Genomic DNA, 24009 nt, shown 5'->3' with positions numbered 1-24009 from the left:
TCGAAAAACGGAAGCATATGGAGAAAAGTACTTCATACCTGCGGTGGTGCATCTTATGGGGCTATTTTGCTTCCACTGGTCCTGTGGCCCTTGTTAAGGTTAACGGCATCATGAACTTTACCAAGTACCAGGACATTTTAGCCTAAAACCTGGTTACCTCTGCCAGGACCTGTGGTTTGAATTGAAGATGCCAGTCCATAGGAGCAGATGAAGGATATCAAGGATCTGGTAAGATTCTTTAAGGAAGAATGGTCTAAGATCCCTCCCATCATGTTCTCCAATCTCATAAAACATTTTAGAAAAAGGCTCAGTGTCGTGCCAATTTTTACTCCTTTCTTTTTTATATTTTTTGTATTACTTCTAAATAAAATCTTTCTATGAGCAATTGTATTAGTATAAAATAAACGTTCTGCTGCTTGGATAACTGCTTGGATAATAAACGTTCTGCTGTAGGAGAATTATAGAGAGAATTTATGTTGGCAGTTAAAGGGAACTAACAACAAAGGTTAGGACATTTACGTTAAAGGTTAGGAGAACTAAAACAACAAAGGTTAGGTAACTTTACGTAGCAGTTCAGGTGAATTGGCATAAGTTTAGAATAATGGTTAGGAGATGTTTTAGCTAAAATGCTACAGTTGTCCCAGACGCAACCTGAACACGCAACCTGTGGATTGCTAGAAGGTTGCGGATTATGCCTACCCATCCTCCCTGACCAACCTCCCTACTTTCGTTGCTGTCTAAAGTAACTAGTCCATTAGGCCAGGCTGAATATTCTATAGGGCTTTCATCCAGAATTGTTAATAAGAGTTATATTGTCATGCCTATTACAATCGCCATTATTCTCTTATGTACACAATATAGAATAAATTAACTACAGTGAGTTTTTGTACATGCTTATATATTTCTTAAAACTCTAATGTAAGGAAAGCTTTGTACATAAGGCATAGAATATGTACAGACCTGGTCTAAATTAATCAGTATCAAACATCTTCTTGTCAAATGGCAACATAACAGATAGTATATAACAGATAGTATATACAAAAAAATACAAATACAAATATCCTAGAATATATATGTATAGGTTTTAATCTTTGAATAAAAAAAAAGAAATAATATTAATTGATATCTTCAAGAAAAAAACGATGTTATCAAAACATGCAATTACAGAGCTTTTCAGTCCAGCCATTGTCATGTACCATCTATCTTTGGGGGGTAAATGACCTGTTTAGGGCCAAAGCTGTCCTTGTTGCAGGGTTCCTAAGCAGATCGTCCTTGAACTCAGGTTCCCCATTTTTCTGCCTTGGCCCTGACCTTTGACCTGGGACCAGCTCACCTGGTCAGACAGCCATGAGGAGTAGAGACACCACAGTAAGCCCCACACAGCCCCTCTGGCCTAAGTTTTCTCTCTCCCCTCTACACTTTGGACTCGCTCTCTATATTAGCAATGTCACCGTTCCTCTCTGTCTGCTCCTCTAGCCCCTCTTCCTGGGTTACCAGGGTAGTATGCTTCTTCTCACGGCCCTCGGGCTCCAGCACCCCCTGCTGGCTGAGCTTGCTGGCCACGGACCAGGTGAAGGGCAGGCGGATGCGGCAATTAATCTCAGCCAGCTCTCTGGCGCTGCAGCTGGGGGTGTTGGTCTCGTGGATGTCGTGAAAGCTGTTGTAGTCCACCTCGTAAAAGCCATCCTCCAGGGTGAGCACCGGCATGAAACGGTAGCCCCACTTTATCTCGCTGGTCACATACGAACTCCTGGCCTGGCAAGTCATCCCTGTGGGGACAGAGAGCAGACGGAACTTAGCCTCCTCTAGAGTTGACAAAAAAACACTGTCTAGTTGTGGATATGACTCATTCAATGTCAGAGTCATTACAACATAATGACACAGGTCTACCAGCACTTTATGAGCAATAATGTTATATCATGTTATCATGTCATTGTTAGGTGTTAGCATCGGCGATCTCTGGCTAGGGCCGTATGTGTTGGGAGTGAGTAAGTTACTAAATGTCAATACAGTTGGACACTATAGCTGTGGAAAACTGAGCACTCATTACTATATAAACCCCTATCCAGTCCACCCAACACTCAGGAAGGGTTGGTGTATTGAACATACTGTACAGAGACTATTAATAACTCTTAATTATGAACATAGCCACTAACCATTTTACCTTTCATGCAGCAGTACACTGTAATTGTACCTCAAGCACTTTGCCCAGATTTTATTGTCACATTAGAATGAATGGTGCTGCTAGGCTCTGTGTGTAGGGTAAGTGAAGCCGCCCTCTAATATATTTCTCAAGGAAAACAGCTTTCTCACTACTTAATAATTTGTTGGGTCAAATATAATGACATGTTAATAATTACTCTAGAAAGTGTCTGAATTCCTTGCCTCATTTCAACAGAAACCTACATTCTTAGAGAACAGAATTAGAGAAATTTCAAGTTGGATGTTAAAAATATTTTTTCACGTGTTTTAGAAGGAGAACTGTTTTAGAAGGGGAACTTCTAAAACATTAGATGAAAGACTTTAAACAGTAATTCTTACACAAGAAGAAGAGCCTATAATCATTAACCTCTTTTTGCCTACAGCTGTGAGCTAAGTTTTTTTTCTGATCCGTCAGGTTTCATAAGACATCCTAACAAGAAACCGTTAAACTAACACTGAATGACAAGCAATGTCCCTTTGACACGTGCAATGCTGCAGGGCATCAAAATGGCACAATTATTGAGATTGAAAAATATTTATAAAGTGGAGGGAGGTCAACAAGGCAAACATGCGATTAAAAAATAATTGGTGTTTTGGAGCAAATCCATCAACAGGATATTGAGTAAAGCGAACAAACTGTATAAAGGACTATATCAAGAGTGTGTGTGTGTCTGTATCATGGTAGGGGAGGAAGGACTGGTACATCTCGTACTGCAGTTTCATTTGGCTGATGATGCTGAAAATGTGCAGCTCCAATGAGCAGCTGGTGCGCTGCAGAAACGATATGATGTACCTTCAGGGTTCTAGCAGCATGGATGCTGAAGAAAACCTGCTGCTATGAGGACTAACACATAGGTTTCTAAAACTACAACCCAGCCACAAAAAGTATGAATTTACAGAAAATGTAAAAGAAGTGATATAATTATCCTGCTTGGAAAGAAACCATTACAAAATGTTGTTTTCTTTCATGTCATACCCTAAATTTCAGTCCTCACAGTACAACACACGCATTTCATGGGCTAAAACACTTCAATAATGTTTTCATTGAAGACATCCAAGGGCTGGAATTGGAAATACATACAGTTGAAGTCGGAAGTTTACATACACTTAGGTTGGAGTCATTAGAACTAGTTTTTCAACCACTCCACAAATTTCTTGTTAACAAACTATAGTTTTGGCAAGTTGGTTAGGACATCTACTTTGTGCATGACACAATACATTTTTCCAACAATTGTTTACAGACAGATTATTTCACTTATAACTCACTGTATCACAATTCCAGTGGGTCAGAAGTTTACATACACTAAGTTGACTGTGCCTTTAAACAGCTTGGATAATTCCAGAAAATGATGTCATGGCTGTAGAAGCTTCCGATAGGCTAATTGACATCGTTTGAGTCAATTGGAGGTGTACCTGTGGATGTATTTCAAGGCCTACCTTCAAACTCAGTGCCTCTTTGCTTGACATCATGGGAAAATCTAAAGAAATCAGCCAAGACCTCAGAAAAAAAATTGTAGACCTCCACAAGTTTGGTTCATCCTTGGGATTTCCAAATGCCTGAATGTACCACGTTCATCTGTACAAACAACAGTACGCAAGTATAAACACCATGGGTGTTACGACATCCGCCGAACTCCGTCCCTCTCTTTGTTCGGGCGGTGTTCGGCGGTCGACGTCACCGGGCTTCTAGCCATCACTGATCCATTTTTCATTTTCCATTGGTTTTGTCTTGTCTTCCTTCAGACCTGGTTCCAATCCCATCAATTACATGTTGTGTATTTAACCCTCTTTTTCCCCTCATGTCCTTGTCGGACATTGTTTTGATTGTATGTGATGTGCTAGTTAGTGTTGGTGTGCGACGGGTTTTGTACCCACTTTGTTATTTTGTACATTTTGGTTGTTTTGGAGTTTTGCCAGCATTTATTAAACATCTCCGTTTATACCAAGTTCGTTCTCCTGCGCCTGACTTCCCTGCCACCAACACGCACCCCTTACAATGGGACCACACAGCCATCATACCGCTCAGGAAGGAGATGTGTTCTGTCTCTAGAGATGAACGAACTTTGGTGCGAAAAGTTCAAATCAACCTTGTGAAGATGCTGGAGGAAACGGGTACAAAAGTATCTATATCCACAGTAAAACGCGTCATATATCAACATAACCTGAAAGGCTGCTCGGCAAGGAAGAAGCCACTGCTCCAAAACCACCATAAAAAAGCCAGACTACGGTTTGCAACTGCACATGGGGACAAAGATCGTACTTTTTGGAGAAATGTCCTCTGCTCTGAATCAAAAATATAACTGTTTGGCCATAATGACCATTGTTATGTTTGGAGGAAAAAGGGGGATGCTTGCAAGCAGAAGAACACCATCCCAACCATGAAGCACGGGGGTGGCAGCATCATGTTGTGGGGGTGCTTTGCTGCAGGAGGGACTGGTGCACTTCACAAAAAAAGATGGCATCATGAGGCAGGACATTTATGTTGATATATTGAAGAAACATCTCACGACATCAGTCAAGAAGTTAAAGCTTGGTTGCAAATGGGTCTTCCAAATGGACAATGACCCCAAACATACTTCCAAAGTTGTGGCAAAATGGCTTAAGGACAACAAAGTGAAGATATTGGAGTGGCCATCACAAAGCCCTGACCCTAGTCCTATAGATCATTTGTGGGCAGAACTGAAAAAGAGTGTGCAAGCAAGGAGACCTACAAACCTGACTCAGTTACACCAGCTCTGTCAGGAGGAATGGGCCAAAATTCACCCAACTTATTGTGTGAAGCTTGTGGAAGGCTACCTGAAACATTTGACCCAAGTTAAACAATTTAAAGGCAATGCTACCAAATACTAATTGAGTGTATGTGAACTTCTGACTCACTGGGAATGTGATGAAAGAAATAAAAGCTGAAATAAATCATTCTCTCTACTATTATTCTGACATTTCACATTCTTAAAATAAAGTGGTGATCCTAACTGACCTAAGACAGGGAATTTTTACTATTAAATGTCAAGAATTGTGAAAAACGGAGTTTAAATGTATTTGGCTGAGGTGTATGTAAACTTACGACTTCAGCTGTATTGTCACGTTCCTGACCTTATTTCCTTTGTTTAGTCTTTATTTAGTTGGTCAGGATGTGAGCTGGGTGGGTATTATCTATGTTGTCTGTTTCTATGTGGGGTTTCTTGTTTGGCCTGATATGGTTCTCAATCAGAGGCAGGTGTTAGTCATTGTCTCTGATTGGGAACCATATTTAGGTAGCCTGTTTTGTTGGGTTTGGTGGGTGATTGTTCCTGTTCGTGTGTTCATCTGTTCTGTGTTCCCTAGTTCAGGACTGTAGCGTCTTCGGTTCTTTCTTTCAGTTTGTTGTTTTTGTTCGTCGTTTAAATATCCTATATCCTATATCCTAATATCCATATGTATGTAAACTTCTGACTTCAACTGTATAAACTGGTTGGGAATGCCCAAATGGAGGACAGCAATATGTTTTCTATTCAGACCCAGCAATTACTCAGCTTCAGAAAGCCCCCTCCTGATCCTGAAACTGTACCAATCACTGTGTTTTTAGTTCAGGCAGGGGAGTGGGCTACAGAGGATGTGAAGCCTTGAGATGGGAGCCTAAAACTGAGACATTAAAAGAGGGCTCACAGTGCAGGCCATAAGTACCAGTGCAGGCCATTGGTTTTCGTCCAGGCATAATGGGACCCATGTCGTCCAAAATGTTGACTCAAGTTCGCCAAAAAGCACCTGGATGATCATCAAGACTCTTAGAAAAATGTTCTATGGACAGAATATTCAAAAGTATAACTCATCGCATAAACAACTAGTTGGCCTGCTTCCGTATGGAGAGTGTTATTCCCAGAAACACGATGTACTGTGTGTGTGTGTGTGTGGGGGGGAGACAAACCTGGAACATGAATGTCTGGCGGACACATAACCACACAGTTTGCTCATCCTGCTGTGGATATATGTGTTTATGTTGCGTACTGTACACTAACAGCCCTCATATGACGGAACAGGTCAGCCGTGAAAATGGCCACAAGCTGTTCCTGATTCGCATCATGCCTTCCACAACCTTGCGATCCCTCCCCTTTCACCCAGAACATTCTCCTTTACGTCACTGCTGCTTCGGCCTATACAGGCCCTTGGGCTGAATGACAGGGCACCGCTCCGACTGTCCGTCTACAATTACTTCAGCCGAGCATGCTATACAGGCCACTGCCACAATAACACACAGTGCATGGTACACTAGAACAATTATTAAACTTTGAGTCTGGCCTCACAAAGTTCACATCTCACCTCTTTTTCCAAAGTATAGTACCTTTAAATTATGGGGGGAGGGAGTGAAATGATGGTTTCAAATGTCACCTGTGGTACCACCTGTCCATGTTGGTAAATCTAGTCTTGTATGTAGTCTACACAATATCAACTACTCACCTTCAACTTTCCCAAAACAATGACTTCCCTTGAATCTCCCATTTCTCTCAAACATTTTAGAAAAAGCTGTTGTGTAGCAACTCACTGCCTTCCTGAAGACATAAATTACGTATACGAAACGCTCCAGTCTGGTTTTAGACTCTGTCATAGTACTGAGACTACACTTGTGAATGTGGTGAATTACCTTATAATGGTGTCAGACCAAGGCTGTGTATCTGTCCTCGTGCTCCTAGACCTTAGTGCCGCTTTTGACACCATCGATCACCACATTCTTTTGGAGAGATTGGAAACCCTAATTGCCCTACACGGACAAGTTCTTGCCTGGTTTAGATCTAATCTTTCGGAAAGATATCAGTTCGTCTCTGTGGATGGTTTGTCCTCAAGGGTCCGTTTTAGGACTGCTATTGTTTTCACTATATATTTTACCTCTTGGTGATGTCATTAGGGAACTCAATGTCAACTTTCACTGCTATGCAGACGATACACAGCTGTACATTTTGGTTAAACATGGTAAAGCCCCAAAATTCGCTACCCTGGGAGCTTGTGTTTCAGACATAAGGAAGTGGATGGGGCATTTAAAAAAAACTTTTAACCTCAGACAAAACAGAGATGCTAGTTCTAGGTTTCAAGAAACAAAGCAATCTGCTGTTTGATCTGACAATTCATCTTGATGGTTGTAATGTCTTCTTGAATAAAATTGTGAAGGACCTTTACGTTCCTCTGGACCCTGGCCTCTCTTCTGACGAACATATCAAAAATATTTCAAGGGCAGCTTTTTTTCGTAACTGTCACACTGATCTGTTTCACCTGTCTTTGTGATTGTCTCCACCCCCTCCAGGTGTCTCCCATCTTCCCCATTATTCCCAGTGTATTTATACCTGTGTTCTCTGTTTGTCTGTTGCCAGTTCGTTTTGTTTTTCTTCAAACCCACCAGCGTATTCTCCTGTTTTCTCTAGTTCCTGCTATCTAGGTTTTGACCATTTTGCCTGCCCTGACCATGAGCCTGCCTACCGTTCTGTACATTTCGGACTCTGCTCTGGATTACTGACCTCTGCCTGCCCTTGACCTGTTGTTTGCCTGTCCCCCCTGTTTTTGTAATAAACTTTTGTTACTTCGAAACTGTCTGCTTCTGGGTCTTCTCCTGAGCCTTGACAGTAATATTGCAAAAATCATAACATTTTGTCCAAAAATGATGCAGAAAAGCTAATACTTCTAGATTAGACTACTGCAGTACTCTACACTCTGGCTACCCGGATAAAGCACTAAATAAACTTCAGTTAGTGCTAAGTACGGCTGCTAGAATCTTGACTAGAACCCCAAAATGTTATCATATTACTCCAGTGCTAGCCTCTACACTGGCTTCATGTTAAGGCTAGGGCTGATTTCAAGGTTTTACTGCTAACCGACAAAGCATTACATGGACTTGCTCCTACCTATCTCTATAATTTTGTCCTGCCTTACACACCTACACGTACCCTACGTTCACAAGATGCAAGCCTCCTTATTGTCCCTAGAATTCCTAAGCAAACAGCTGGAGGCAGAGTTTTCTCCTCTGGAGCTACATTTTTATGAAATGGTCTGCCTAATCATGTGAGAAACAGAGACTCGGTCTCAACTGAAGACTAATTTCTTCAGTAGATCCTATGATTGAGTACAATCTGGCTCAGGGGTGCGAAGGTGAATGGCAAGGCACTGGAGTGATGAACTGCCCTTGCTGTCTCTGCCTGGCCGGCTCCCCTCTCTCCACTGGGATTTTCTGCCTATGACCCTATTACGGGGGCTGAGTCACTGGCTTACAAATCAAATAAAATAAAACTAGTACTAGTTCTCTTCCATGCCGTCTCTAGGAGGGATGCGTCACATCGTGCCAGTCTTTTTTCGCTATACTCAACTTGAGTGGGTTGAGTCACTGACGTAACCTTCTTGTCCAATTTTGCGTGGAGGAGATCTTTGTGGGCTATAGTCAGCCTTGTCTCAGGGTAGTAAGTTGGTGGTCTGTTGATATCCCTCTAGTGTTGTCCGGGGGTATTGTCTGACAGTGCCACAGTGTCCCGACCCCCCCCCCCCCCCCCCCCCCCCCACCCCTGTCTCAGCCTATAGAATTTATGCTGCAATTGTCTATGTGCCAGGACAGACTGAGCCTCCTATCTGGTAAAATGCCCCTGTCTTATCTGGTGTCCTGTGTGAACTTAAGTGTATTCTGTCTCTCTGTCTCTCTCTCTCTCTCTCTGTCTCTCTGTCTCTCTCTCTCTGTCTCTCTCTGTGTGTGTGTGTGTGCCTGATCCTAAGGACCATGCGTCAGGACTACCTGGCCTGATGACTCCTGCATGTCCCTGTTCCCAGTCCACCGGTTCGTGCTGCTGATCCAGTTTTTCCTGTGGCTATGAAACCCTGACCTGTTCACCAGACGTGCTACCTTGTCGTGCTGCTGCTCCAGTTTCAACTGTTCTGCCTGCGGCTATGGAACTCTGGCCTGTTCACAGGATATGCTACATTGTCCCGGACCTGCTGTTTTCGACTCTCTCGCTCTCTCTCTCTCTCTCTCTCTCTTTCTCTACCGCAACTGCTGTCTCGACCTCTGAATGCTCAGCTATGAAAACCCAACTGACATTTACTCCTGAGGTGCTGACCTGTTGCACCCTCTACAACCACAGTGATTATTATTTTACCCTGCTGGTCATCTATGAACGTTTGAACATCTTGAAGAATGATCTGGTTTTAATGGCCATTTACTCTTATAATCTTCACCCGGCACAGTCAAAATAGGAATGTCCACCCCTCAGAGCCTGGATCGTCTCTAAGTTTCTTCTTAGCTTCCTGCTTTTCTAGGGATTTTCTCCTAGCCATCGTGCTTCTACAGTACATCTGCATTTGTGCTGTTTGGGGTTTTAAGCTGGGTTTCTGTATGAGCACTTTGTGACATCTGCTGATGTAAAAAGAGCTTTAAATAAATGTGATTAATTGATTGCCTGACCCCTGTAGTTACCTCAACATGTAGAGCTTAGAAAAACTGATGCCCTGTGCGCTCATGCCTGGTGCGTGTCCGCATCTGTCGGGGCATTGGGGGACACATAGTAAACTGGTTGCACAAATATGGGGAGCACACTATTGAAAGTCAAGAATTACCAGGAGCAGGACATCAGAGCGAGGAAGATTAAGACGTTTGAGCAGCACTCCAATGACTATGAACAAAATGAGGTGTATCTGTGGAGAGGGAATCCACATCGAGGACATGCAATGAAGTCAGAGACTACCCAAAACAGGTTACCCTACCTCCACACTTAAGTGTATCTTCTCTTCTCTTGATGCAGATTCGGATTACAGCTATGATTCCCATGGGAGTGGATCTTTTTTAGGACACAAGCGAGGGGGAAGAGAATACCCTCAATGGCCCGACAGGGGTCAGCAGCACCTCGGACGTGGAAGAAGTGTCAGAGGGGCAAGAAGAACAGAGGAGCAAGGCTGCTATTGGACACGCAGTCAGAATGCCTGAGTGTGATTAACCTTTCTTCACGTCCCATCATCACTTCATGTGAGTTGGCCTTGAGTAAGGGTTTATCTTTCATCCCCACTGAATCATGACTTTGACACCACAATAAAGTTTCAGAAATGATTTCCAAATGTGGATGTGTCAAGTACGCGTGAGACGAGTGTTCAGACTATGGGTGACACAATAGAGAATTTCCCCCAGAACGAATACCCCTTTTTGAGCCAAATCCACCTTTTTTCCCACCCAGATACAGAAATCCCTCCCTAGAAACATGCAGATTGGTGGAAAAAGATGTCTCAGATTTTGAATATTAAAATGAGAATACAGAGTCTGCAATAATCTCCCTAAACAGAGACAAGCTTTGGATGTTAAAAAAAATGATTCCACTTTGATGGTACGTAATTGCTGACAAGGGCGGAGCGGTGGTGTTGTTAAACCGTGATGACTATGTGAATGAGATCCGGGAACAATTGAACAACACCACTTTCTATCAGAAATTGTCACGTGACCCCACACCACTGTTCAAAAATGAGATTCACTGCAAGCTGAAGTCTCTTGTGGAAAGTGGAGACATTATGCAAAAATAATATGAGTTCATGAAAGTAGACTATCCTATCAGGAGCTTTATTCATGCCTTACCAAAATCCACAAACTACTGGATAAGCCACCAGGGAGACCTATTGTGACCTCCATTGGCTCATTGACTGAAAATATTTCTGCTTTTGTAGATTTCTTTCTAAAACATAGTGTGGTGTCACTCTCACCCTATTACGGGCAAGGCCATTAAGATTAAGGGCATCATGTTCCACAAAAAATGTGATGTACCTGATCAGGTGTATTTGTGGTCTATGCTATGTAGGAAAAACAAAACGAGCTCTGAAAACAAGGATAGCAGAACACAGGAGTAATATCAGGACTCTTGACCAGAGAAACCCTGTGGCTGCGCATTTCATGGAGGATCGCCACAACACGATCTCTTTGAGATACATTGGCATCGAACATGTTAAGACTCCTAGGAGGGGTAGAGATACTGATAATTTATTATTGAGAAGAGAATTGTATTGGATTCACCATTTGTGTACCATGTCTCCTAGTGGTCTGAACCAAGAGATTGATATCAGACCATTTCTTACATGAATATGTCACTTTGATTTGTCTTGCCTTCCAGGTAACCCACTTGATCATTTTGTAAATATATATTATTTTCTGGAACTACAACATGTACCCATCTCATTGTTATTAAATTATTAGAGGTACACATTGTTTTTGCACCTACCATGCGTCATGTCCGCAATGGTCATGTGAGGTGAAATGTGTATATTTTGGGATGTGAGCACTCAATTTGTTTGACCTGATGAAGATCCGTTTCGGCTCAACATTGTCAATAAATCAGTGAATTGGGAGCTTAAACAGTGTGCGGGCCTTCTTGTTCTTTAATAGTATTCTTTATTAACCCAGCACCTATGTTTTTAAGGATGTGTGTATGACCACAAACTTTTCTATGCATGTTGAGTCTGCCAGAAAGTAGTTACGGCAGTCAGTCAACCCGCAAAAACCCTTCCGTCCCCCTCCATTTACAAATCCAGCCTGCCCCTTCGCAAACAGTCATTATCGAATTAGACAAAATGGCAGAATACTGTGTGCCCCCTTCTGCCCAAAGCCCTTCACACCTGGGGGTTTGGGTCAGGGTGAAAAGTGCATCACCTTTTTCTAAATGTTGAGCTAATTACAAGGGTCAGACAAAAGGCAGTAATTGCTTTGGGAAAGTAGTATTGGAGGGGAGTAGCTGTAGTTATTGTTTAGTCTACATGCAAGATTAGTTTACCAACATGTACAGGTGGTACCACAGATGACCTTTTAAGCCATCAAACCACAGAATGCCAAGATGAGGACAAAGGGGCCAGCCCCCTCCCCCAATTCAAATACATTATTTTACCTTTTGTTATTCTTTGACACCAATCATGACAACATTTCAAGAGAGAGATGACAACCAATGTTCTCTACCTTAACACACAGCCCGGAAAGCAGTACAGGCACGCACAAGGCATACACAGCCTGTATCTCCACCTGTATTGTCATTAGAGGGTTTATATATTCAGTGACAGAATTTGAGACAACCATGTACCACATAGCAACACCATATCAAAGTATTGGCCGTATCAAAAACAATTAAAGTAGAACTTGTGCAGTACAATAAATCTTTGTCTGTAAGAACAAAGTCCTCACCTAAAATAAAGCAACCACCCATGTGGTGAGTTGGTGGAACATAATATCTAATAGCTATTGGCTGGTGTGGCTTGCTGTTTATATAGTACTGCTTAAAGGGAAACCCCACTCAAAAGCTGTCACGCCCTGATCTGTTTCACCTGCTCCTGTGATTTTTTTTTCTCTTCGTTTATTTACATTTTTACAGGGACAGCGCACAATAATCAATGTTTCAGTAAAAGTGCTGGTTTTAGCCAGCCGGCTAATTTTCAACCGCAGTCCCTGGGCAAGTTATTAAAAACATTGTTGATTGTCTCAACCCCCTCCAGGTGTCGCTTATTTTCCCCAGTGTATTTGTCCCTGTGTTTCCTGTTTCTCTGTGCCAGTTTGTCTTGTATGTTAGTCAAGTCAACCAGCGCGTTTTTCCTGTTTCGCCTTTTGCTTTTCTCTTTTTGATACTCTTCCCGGTTTTGACCCCTGCCCGACTCTGGACTATTTTCCCGCCTGCCTGCCCTTCGGTACCTTTTGGACTCTGAACTGGTTTTGACCGTTTTACCTGTCCACGACCATTCTCTTGCTTTACCCTATTGGATTAATAAATATTGTAAGACTCCAACCATCTGCCTCCTGTGTCTGCATCTGGGTCTCGCCTTGTATCATTAGTATTTTTTATTAGTACCGGCAGTCAAGTTTTTAAAATATTGTCAAGTATGCCTGCAGTCAAGATTTTAAGATATTGGACTTAAAAAGCTAAGTGTCTCCGGCCACGTCATCATGATTATGCAAAATGCAGAGAGATCATTCAAGTTTCATCCTCTCTCTCTCTCTCTGTCCGTCTTACATGGGCACACTTCAGTTGCCATGGCAACCTCACAAACCACTGCAAATGATTGTATGGTTGCTTAGAGAGAGCAATAGAAGCAGGAGGAGCGAGGACTGACTTCTCCTTATGTTCCAACAACAAGATGTGGAATTAGCCATGTCTGCAGCTCTGTGTTCATGTCTAACTGGAATATTCACTGTACTGTAGACACATATACTGTAGAATAGGATACAGAGAGCACTGCTCTAAAGTATTACCTGTATAATCATTTGGTGTGTGCTTATATTTGTCCTATTTCAAACAAGTGTGTATTATACACATTTCAGAATTGGAAATGTTATTTTTGCATATTCAAACTCTCCCTGGGCCACCCTCAGCAATTAGTGTTAAGTGCTTTGCTGAAGGGCACATGAACAGATTTTTAACTTTGGGGGATTGAACAGATTTTTAACTCGGGGATTCAAACTAGCAACCTTTCAGTTACTAGCCCAATGCTCTAACCGCTAGGCTACATGCTGCCAGTAATGTGCAGTCAAGGTAGGCAGGGTAAGTGAAAATAAATGAAAAAGGAACTGTAATGAAAAATAAATATACATTTTATCAACAATTTTGCCTTGTTTTTTCTGCATGATAAAATTGATTTCGGAACTAGTACAAATTAGCGGTGATCTGGTACAAAATGCACATGGAGGCCAGGGGAAAGGCAGCCTCGCCATGTGCCTTTCTTCCGCCCTTCAAACTCCAAACTTGCGCATGCATGTTTCTACCTTATACTGCCTGCTAGTGGACACATAAAAAAGCAGCCAGAGAGCTTCACTGCCTTTCATGTGAACATTTAGCAACCCATTTAGAGACTGGGTTGGTCTATGATGGAATTTTCAATGAATCTGACGCGCTCTTCCGTGTTCTGCAGAACAAAGTGATGGATATGGGTTTCTGCCTTACCCGTATCAGCGACACAATGAAATCACTAGAATGGCAGCGACAAGATTTTGAGAGTTTCTATGAGCGATTTGAGCAGAAATGCAATGAACTGGGCCTGGCAGAAAGCAAAACTCGTAGTAAACAGCCGATCAGAGTAAATAGAGGGCGACTCTACTACAACATACTGGACAATATCAATGTTCAGCTGAGAGCCAGGTTTGAGGACTTTGGTGAACTTCATTTCCTTGGCTTAGTGGACTGAATTTTTAAAAAACAACGTCACAAAAGTTCGACACAGCAAACGAGAGCCTGTAAAAATATGCCAAGTACTTAGATTTCGTTTGAGTTAAGGCTGATCTTGTCAGATTGTACAGTAATTTTTTTTTTTACAAATTGCACAGCTCCTCAGCTTTTTGTTCCAGTATGACCTGACACAGACTGTCCCCAAGGCAACAAAGTTACTGCAGCTGGTCCTCACTATACCAGCCACAACAGCATCCGTTGAGAGGTCATTTTCTGAGACACTTTTAAAACTGAGGGCCAACAGGGAGCATTTTTACAGTTCCGCCACTGATGTCTTTACCCAGAAAGATAGACGGTTGGACTTCGTTTACAAGTAAGTGCAAGTGTTTATTTACAGTAGCGCTGTCTACTATTATTACATGTCTAATGCATAAGTGTATTGTACACTCACTGGCCAGTTTATTAGGTATAACACCCGTTCGAGAAAATTGATCACTCCTACAGAAAGTGACTCAAGTGGCGGTGGCTTGCTATATAAAGCAGGCAGACAGGCATCGAGGTATTCAGTTACTGTTCAAATGAATGTTAGAATGGTAAAACGAGTAACATAAGCGACTTTGAGCGTGGTATGATTGTCGGTGGCAGGCCTGCCAGTATCTCAGAAAAGGCCGCCCTCCTGGGCTTTTTACACTTGACAGTGTCTAGGGTTTACCGAGAATGGAGCAAGAAACAAAAAAGATCCGGTCAGTGGCAGTCCTGTACTCCTATCAACTAAAAACAAGAAGAAGCGGCTCCAGTGGGCATGCGATAACCAACACTGGACAATTGAGGAGTGAAAAAACATCACCTGGAACATGACAGCGAGTTCAGTTTGTTTGAGTCGCCCGCACAGCCCCAAGACCTCAACCCAAAAGAGCATATTTGGAATGAGATGGAACGGGCTGTTTGCAACATGAATGTACCACCATCCAATCTTCAGCAACTGCGTGATGCCATCACGTCAGCATGAACCCACAGCCCTGTAGAACATCTTAGACAACTTGTAGAATGCCCTGAGGAATTCAGGCTGTTCTGGAAGCAAAGGGGGGTCAGACTTGGTACTAAATGGGTGTACCATTTAAACTGGCCGGTGAGTGTATATCTCAATCAATAGAAAGTGCCTACCGGTCTGTTGTGTTGGTACCTGAGGTATAGTAAACCTGAGATATTAACCACTGGTATTGATTTGAGTGTTGAGAAAAGGGCAAAATGCAGCAAACCAGAAGCCTGCTTCTATATTGTATCTCTACACTCTTTATTTCCACATCATCAGTCCATCCACTTACCGAAGACTAATGTGAATGTTTGACTGAAACAGTTGACTGTTTGACCGAATGACCGCTGAGACATTGAAGCCACACAATCCCATTCTAACTTTCTGTAACGTATTTACTATGGGTACAACAAAATCTAACCAGAAACATCAACCAACCTATCAGAATAACCAGTCTGCTATTCCCATAACTCAGTGCTTGTGGCCATACATGTGCTTCCCATGTTTTCTGAGAAGGAGAGTAATGACAGAATAATGTTCACGGCTACATCAACATGACGTAAAAGCTATCAGGCCTCCGCTCCTCTGAGGAGCAATAGCCAATTGATTTTGTAGCTTCCATTGTATTGTTCACTGCTATAATCCATCATTATGTTATGAATGAACATATATTATGCAGCCAATGTTGCTTGCTGTGGTAATCTCTCAGAGAAACATAGACTGTAACAGATGTATGTTCATTGAACTGACTCGAAAATAGTTTAACCACCACTTCATCATGTATACAGCGTGACCACTGGCTTCTGTCAGATTAAGCACTTGATGTCTGCCAGGCGTACCATCTGACTACACTGGCTGTGCTGCAGCTACAAATCTTGTCACTGAAAGCCACAAACCTTAAAATATTTATATCTGACTGGTTTATTCTGATACCAAATCTGACTTCATTTGAACTATACATCTTTCTCTTTACTTTATTGGTATGCTAGATATACGGTATGCTAGGTACAGTATCAAAAATAAGAGTGAAAAATCAGCTGGGATGTCTTATGGCCTGCCGACTGCCACTCCAAAGTCAGCCAGCCAGTATAGCCATCCTCTCTTGGACATTTTAAACAGTTCAGAAACAATGAACTGCAGTATATTGGGAGCTAGATGATACACCAGACCCAATCGGTCAACTCCTTAACACCGTGGGTTCTCAAATAAGAGGGTAAACTTATTTATTAACAGCTGATAAAGACCATTGGAAGATTAGAATGATCAAGCAATTCCTGCTGCTTCCATTTATAAATGATCCCTCTCATCATTTTCTGAGAAACCTTTTGTTGTAAACGCCAGCAGACTTGAAAGAAGGAAAATGTTTATTGTGAAAAGGTTTTATTTTTTAAGAAAGAAGATAATGCACATTTTACAACCCTCATAATTACATTGGTATTTTATTGCCGTTTTATCATCAAAGTGCTAATATGGGGGGGGGGGGGGGGGGTTGAATAGTTATGCACGTTCAAGTTCTGTTTTTTTGTCTTATTTCTTGTTTGTTTTACAATAAATAATATTTTGCATCTTCAAAGTGGTAGGCATGTTGTGTAAATCAAATGATACAATCTGCTCATATCGGCCACGAAGACAAGAAAGGAGGAAATTGGAAGACGGAGGAAAGGAATTGATTTGTTTGGCCTGTGCTCCAGAAACAAGCCAGAGAGCTACAGGATGCGTCAAGAAACTGGGGACAGATAACGCTCAGAGCAGTTTCATAGCAGGATCATTTCTAGTTGACTCTTTGACCCAACCTTTAAATGGGTCTGTTTTGAGTGGATGCATTCAAGCTCCCATTATCAAATGCCCTTTTTCTTAGGATTTTCCTTCTGTTCTACAATAAAACAACAGTATCAGCCCAGAAACTGCAGTGCAATGATTTCCCGCATTACAGCAAGCCCAGACAAACTCTCACTGCACCCTGTGCAATTTAAAATAGAAAGTTGCAGTCAGACCTTCCCTGGAACACAATACAAAAATCGAATGTGATTTACAGACAAACAAGCACACTTCCTGCTTTGCATAATAATGTGCAACAAACAGACCTTACTCTTAGCTCAATTGTCTTACTCTTCAGCTCAAATCACACAAGCGCAGTCACACGCCATACAATACGACACCCTACACCCTGCAATGCTTAGGTACCTTTAGAACCGCTTTTCAGGGATGCCATCTACAGAAATATTGTTGCAGAACAAATCTTGAATGCAAATGTCCTTAGTGTGTTAGCATTTTGTTGGCAAAAATGTTAAACAAGGCCCTGTGTTTTGAATTTGTGTGCACAGCCTCTGACAAGCTGCCAAATTAAATCGTGTCTATCCCTCTTCAGGGCTTCCCTGTTACAGTAGCAGTGGAAGGCCCTCTGTGCCTGATAGAGAGTGACTCACTCACATTAATGTTACCTCACTAACTCAACATGAGAATTCACAGGCCGAAGCACACGTGGAGACCTGCTTCTCACCCCATCAAGTTACTTAGCTGCTTTTCTGTTGCTTCTGAAAAGATAAAGTCACTCAGCCTTAGCAAATCCCCGCTGCAGCTCCTTTGAAACAGTGTTTAAATGTATGCGTGTTTGTGTTTACTCTGTTTATTCTGACAACCATGTCTTGCTTCCAAGGTTTTGTTTTGTGAGAGTCAAGGAGACTCAAGGTAAACATAACCTTCAAAGAAAAATTATTAGAATTCCCACCAACAACAGGATAAAATTGTCTTCTAGCAAGATGCACAATACATCTGGTATCTGGACTGGAAATAATTAGCCTGGAATTCTGGAAAGGCATTGTACTTTATTTCAGTAACACACGGACATGCACTGAGGTCAAGCCAAATCAAATGCTGCAAAGCTAGACCAACCAACAAATAGCAATAGCGAAAAACATATTCACCTCGCAATGGATACAAGTCTTGTGTGTATGTTTGTGTTAAATAGTTTGTGTGTGTAATAAGTGTATGTTTTTTCATATAAATGCCAAAGGAAAGAAATCTGTGCTATCTGTAACCTGTAACACCTGGCTGGCTGCACTGTGCCTCTTAGTTTTATTCCACACTGAACACTCTTTACTGCTTGTGGAATCAGGCAAAAGTGTCTGCAGACAGTGCTTACAATGGTCCATGTGGTTACACAACCAGGGATGCACCAGCCTTTTCCTATTGGTAATAACGTCTGATCTTTTTTGCATCTCCCGCACAATAAGCTTATTGTGCAGTTGATAACCTAACAAAAGGCTGTGGGGCAACCCCATGGTGCACATACAGGGCCGGATTAATGCAGGGGTTTACTGGGGCTGAAGACCCTGGGGTCAGGCCCGTGGGGGGCCCAAGACGCAGCAAAAAAATTAAGAAATAAAACATATAGACAGTATATATTATACAGTATATACAGTATATATTGGATATGTAGTATATATATATATATTTTTTTTAATGCAACCACAAACCACAGGAGGATTCAGGAGCCCGCTCTCAATGAGTATATACAGCTTGCTGCTGCCTGCTGCCGTTCTGGTAGATGGGTGGAGAGGAGGTAGGGGGCCCACGTGGGTAACCGGGGGGCACTGCCTTGATTGTGTAACTGATTAATAAATATTAAATAAATAAACTGCATAATAAATGTGACTGGTCAATTGTGTGAGCCAGGGGCTGGGCCCAGGGGGCCCCTAAAAAAAGTATATATTTGTAATAATTTTTTATTATTAATATAATTTTTTATCCAACTATAGGAGCTCGCTCTCAATGTTCAAAATACACCAGATAGCATAATTTAGCCACAGAGGATCAATAGTTTCTCAAAAATAACTGTGGATAAAATTTTATCACAAGCGGCGCATACAAGTAACTGCCAGAATAAAGGAAACACCAACATAAAGTGTCTTAAAAGGGTGTTGTGCCACAATGAGCTGCCAGAACAGCAAGTGTACCTAAACCATGCCAGGAAAATGCACCTCACACACCATAACATAAACTTTGTATCCCTCATTTACTCAAGTGTTTCCTTTATTTTGCCTACAGTCGGGAAGGCGCGCAATTTGGGCAGCATTCGCGCCAAATATACAGCTTGTTGCATTGTGGGCATAGACATAGAAGGGTTTTGGGGCCACCTACCCTGGTGTTAAAGTCATGGGTACACTAGCAATGGCTGCCAGTCCTGACTTGAATGGGAACTGCCATCTATGGATTATATTTCTATGGTTGGTTGCAACTGTCTGTTTACCCTTTTCAAATTTCAAAATACCATCGCTGGAAAAACATAGTTTGGAAAGCAAAGGCCTACCGTTGAAAAGAGAAGAGTAATCTGTCTGTAGAACTAATATAATTTATTTTTCTCAACAACTCCCAATTTTTTGCAAACAGCAGCACTGTTTTTCAAAGTAGCTCATCTTGAGATAGGCTATTGCCAAGAGGAGCGCATCGGCCATTACCATGAGTAGTAGCCTATGGTTTCTGCTGTGTGTTGCTTCAATGGCCTGGGCTATTGTTTGTTAGAATTCAAGACCAGATTGATCTCAGTTTGTCAGAGTAGTCACTAATTTTGGTCATTTGTGTGGTATTAAAAAAGATTCAGCTAATGTCTTCTGTCATATAAATGACATAGAATTGCATGAAATGCGTTTTTTAAAAGGCACATTTTTGGGGGGGAGACCCTGCTAACAAATGTTCCACATGTGTAGAAATCCTAAAAATGCTTCTGCTCAACTGTAGCCTATGCCACATCGCAAATGTTATTATGGCTTTATTATAAAAGTTGTTCTTCTTCAACAGTGAATTTACTATATAAAAAAGGCCCCAGGCCTATGATTTCATAATCTGGCCCTGTGCACATGGGCTGAATCTAGACTTGTTTGTCTGTTTTCCCTCATGCCTTTCAATGACTCCCTCTCAAACCTCAGTGGAAAACAAGGTAAGAAGAAAAGGAGAGGAGACAAGCACACATGAATTCATTATTATAATAAGAGATGAAACATTCTTGTTCACTTCTGCATATTCCATTAACTACTAATGCAAATCAGTGGTAACATATGACTGGACGATGTGCATGGTCTTTGCTACTGTATAAAATTACTATAATTAATGTCATAGCTAATACAACACCCACACACACAAATTAAATATGTATTATCAAACTGCAGAAAAGTTTCAGTTTAACTAGGTGAAATCTGCTCATAAGGAAACAAAGTGAAGGAAAAATTGATTAATTAAACCTGTAATTTATATGTTTGACGCTGCTTACCTGTAGCCTCCACCATGCCCTCCAGAATGACCACGATCTCCAGGTCCTCTCTGTCAAGGTGGGCTTGGGAGATCTCCCAGAAGGGGCTGTTCTGATTGATCTCATGACAGATGATGAGCGGGGACACCAGGAAGAGCCTGTCGTCCCCTGTGTCATAACCCACATTCATGTCTGTCTGGTTGAGGGGTATGAACTCCCCTTCCTTGGTCTGCTTGGACTTGATCAGCTTGGCCCTGATGGAGGCCTCCACGATGTGTGAGTTCCGAAGGTCCCCCACCCTGAACATCAGGCACAGCCGGCCATCCCTCACGGAGATGACAGCGTTGGTAGAGAACACCAACGTCTCCGCCCGCTTCTTGGGCTGCGAGATCTTAACAAACATGCAGCCCACCATGAAGGCATTAACTATGGACCCCAGCACCGACTGAATCAACAGCAGAAGGATCCCCTCTGGGCATTGGTCTGTTATAACCCTATAGCCATACCCTATGGTGGTCTCCGTCTCTATGGAGAAGAGAAAGGCTGAGACAAACCCATTGAGGTTATTGACACAGGGAGTCCACTGGTTGTCCCCTATGTGTTCCAGGTCGCCACGAACATAGGCGATGAGCCACCACGCGAAGCCGAATAAGAGCCACGTCACTGTGTACACCAAGACGAAGATGAAGAGGTTGAACCTCCACTTGAGGTCCACCAGTGTGGTGAAGATATCCGTTAGGTACCGATAGGTCTCCTGGACGTTGCCATGGTGGACATTACACTTGCCGTCCTTACGGACGTACCGCTGAATCTTCCTCTTTGTCCGCACCTGGTCCACCAGCTGCTTGGGAAGGTCCTCACAGGCTTGCTTGGGGAGCTTGGGCTTTCGGATGGTGATTGCCGGACTCTCCACATCCTGCTCCATTGGGGCTTTAGAAGGAGTCAAGCCTACAGGGAGAGAGAGAAGACAACAAAACAAAAAGGGCAGGTAAGATTGCTGTTCAACTAATGAACTGCACAACCCCACTGGGCACAAACTGGTTGAATCAATGTTGTTTCAATGTATTTTGTCAACCTATTGTGACATGGAATCTATGTGAAAAAGAATCCTGTGGTTGAAATTTTAACCACAGGATATTTTTAATTTTTTTATTTCACCTTTATTTAACCAGGTAGGCTAGTTGAGAACAAGTTCTCATTTGCAACTGCGACCTGGCCAAGATAAAACATAGCAATTCGACACATACAACAACACAGAGTTACACATGGAATAAACAAAACATACAGTCAATAATACAGTAGAAAAAAGAAAACAAAAAGTCTATATACAGCATGTGCTAATGAGGTAAGATAAGGGAGTTAAGGCAATAAATAGGCCATGGTGACAAAGTAATTACAATATAGCAATTAAACACTGGAATGGTAGGATGTACAGAAGATGAATGTGCAAGTAGAGATACTGGGGAGCAAAGGAGCAAGATAAATACATAAATACAGTATGGGGATGAGGTAGATAGATGGGCTGTTTACAGATGGGCTATGTACATGTGCAGTGATCTGTGAGCTGCTCTGACAGCTGGTGCTTAAAGCTAGTGAGGGAGATATGAGTCTCCAGCTTCAGTAATTTTTGCAGTTCGTTCCAGTCATTGGCAGCAGAGAACTGGAAGGAAACGTGACCAAAGGAGGAATTGGCTTTGGGGGTGACCAGTGAGATATACCTGCTGGAGCGCGTGCTACGAGTGGGTGCTGCTATGGTGACCAGTGAGCTGAGATAAGGCGGGGCTTTACCTAGCAGAGACTTGTAGATAACCTGGAGCCAGTGGGTTTGGCGACGAGGGCCAACCAACGAGAGCGTACAGGTCGCAGTGGTGGGTAGTGTATGGGGCTTTGGTGACAAGACAGATGGCACTGTGATAGACTGCATCCAATTTGTTGAGTAGAGTGTTGGAGGCCATTTTATAGATGACATCGCCGAAGTCGAGGATCGGTAGGATGGTCAGTTTTACGAGGGTATGTTTGGCAGCATGAGTGAAGAATGCTTGGTTGCGATATAGGAAGCCGATTTTGATTTAATTTTGTATTGGAGATGCTTAATGTGAGTCTGGAAGGAGAGTTTACAGTCTAACCAGACACCTAGGTATTTGTAGTTGTCCACGTATTCTAAGGCAGAGCTGTCCAGAGTAGTGATGCTGGACGGGCGGGCAGGTGCGGGCAGTGATCGATTGAAAAGCATGCATTTAGTATTACTTGCATTTAAGAGCAGTTGGAGGCCACGGAAGGAGAGTTGTATGGCATTGAAGCTCGTCTGGAGGTTAGTTAACACAGTGTCCAAAGAGGGGCCAGAAGTATACAGAATGGTGTCGTCTGCGTAGAGGTGGATCAGAGAATCACCAGCAGCAAGAGCGACATCATTGATTTATACAGAGAAGAGAGTCAGCCAGAGAATTGAACCCTGTGGCACCCCCATAGAGACTGCCAGAGGTCTGGACAACAGGCCCTCCGATTTGACACACTGAACTCTATCAGAGAAGTAGTTGGTAAACCAGGCGAGGCAATCATTTGTGAAACAAAGGCTGTCGAGTCTGCCAATAAGAATGTGGTGATTGACAGAGTCGAAAGCCTTGGCCAAGTCGATGAATACGGCTGCACAGTAATGTCTCTTATCGATGGGGGTTATGATATCGTTTAGAACCTTGAGCGTGGCTGAGGTGCACCCATGACCAGCTCTGAAACCAGATTGCATAGTGGAGAAGGTACGGTGGGATTCGAAATGGTCGGTAATCTGTTTGTTAACTTGGCTTTCGAAGACCTTAGAGAGACAGGGTAGGATAGATATAGGTCTGTAGCAGTTTGGGTCTAGAGTGTCACCCCCTTTGAAGAGGGGGATGACCACGGCAGCTTTCCAATCTTTGGGAATCTCAGACGATACGAAAGAGAGGTTGAACAGGCTAGTAATAGGGGTTGCAACAATTTCGGCAGATAATTTTAGAAAGAGAGCGTCCAGATTGTCTAGCCAGGCTGATTTGTAGGGGTCCAGATTTTGCAGCTCTTTCAGAACATCAGCTATCTGGATTTGGGTGAAGGAGAAATGGTGGGGGCTTGGGCGGGTTGCTGTGGAGGGTGCCGGGCAGTTGACTGGGGTAGGGGTAGCCAGGTGGAAAGCATGGCCAGCCGTAGAGAAATTCTCAATTATTGTGGATTTATCAGTGGTAACAGTGTTTCCTAGCCTCAGAGCAGTGGGCAGCTGGGAGGAGGTGCTCTTATTCTCCATGTACTTTACAGTGTCCCAGAACTTTTTTGAGTTTGTACTACAGGATGAAAATTTCTGTTTGAAAAAGCTAGCCTTAGCTTTCCTAACTGCCTGTGTATATTTGTTCCTAACTTCCCTGAAAAGTTGCATATCACGGGGG

The 24009-nt window shown here is 42.7% G+C and overlaps 1 protein-coding gene across 1 annotated transcript; it reads right to left on the bottom strand.

Moving 5' to 3' along the window:
* Positions 1-1413: 1413 nt before the first annotated feature.
* LOC120044345 (G protein-activated inward rectifier potassium channel 2-like) lies at positions 1414-21524 on the bottom strand. The gene is made up of 2 exons (XM_038988962.1): positions 20621-21524; positions 1414-1769 (listed from the first exon to the last, which is right to left on the bottom strand). Exons 1-2 carry the CDS (start codon positions 21522-21524, stop codon positions 1414-1416), a joined length of 1260 nt encoding a protein of 419 aa, XP_038844890.1.
* Between the last annotated feature and the right edge of the window lie 2485 nt (positions 21525-24009).

Source organism: Salvelinus namaycush, chromosome 3 (genome assembly GCF_016432855.1).
Source record: "Salvelinus namaycush isolate Seneca chromosome 3, SaNama_1.0, whole genome shotgun sequence".
Classification (NCBI taxonomy): domain Eukaryota; kingdom Metazoa; phylum Chordata; class Actinopteri; order Salmoniformes; family Salmonidae; genus Salvelinus; species Salvelinus namaycush.
This window is presented reverse-complemented; position numbering and strand designations above follow the sequence as displayed.

What these genes read in the sequence shown, in the direction of transcription:
- LOC120044345 (XM_038988962.1), bottom strand. Translation starts at nt 21,524, where the DNA reads ATGGAGCAGGATGTGGAGAGTCCGGCAATCACCATCCGAAAGCCCAAG. An exon ending in GGGCATGGTGGAGGCTACAG is followed by an intron (nt 1,770 to 20,620) that starts GTAAGCAGCGTC and finishes CTGTCCCCACAG; the next exon opens with GGATGACTTGCCAGGCCAGG.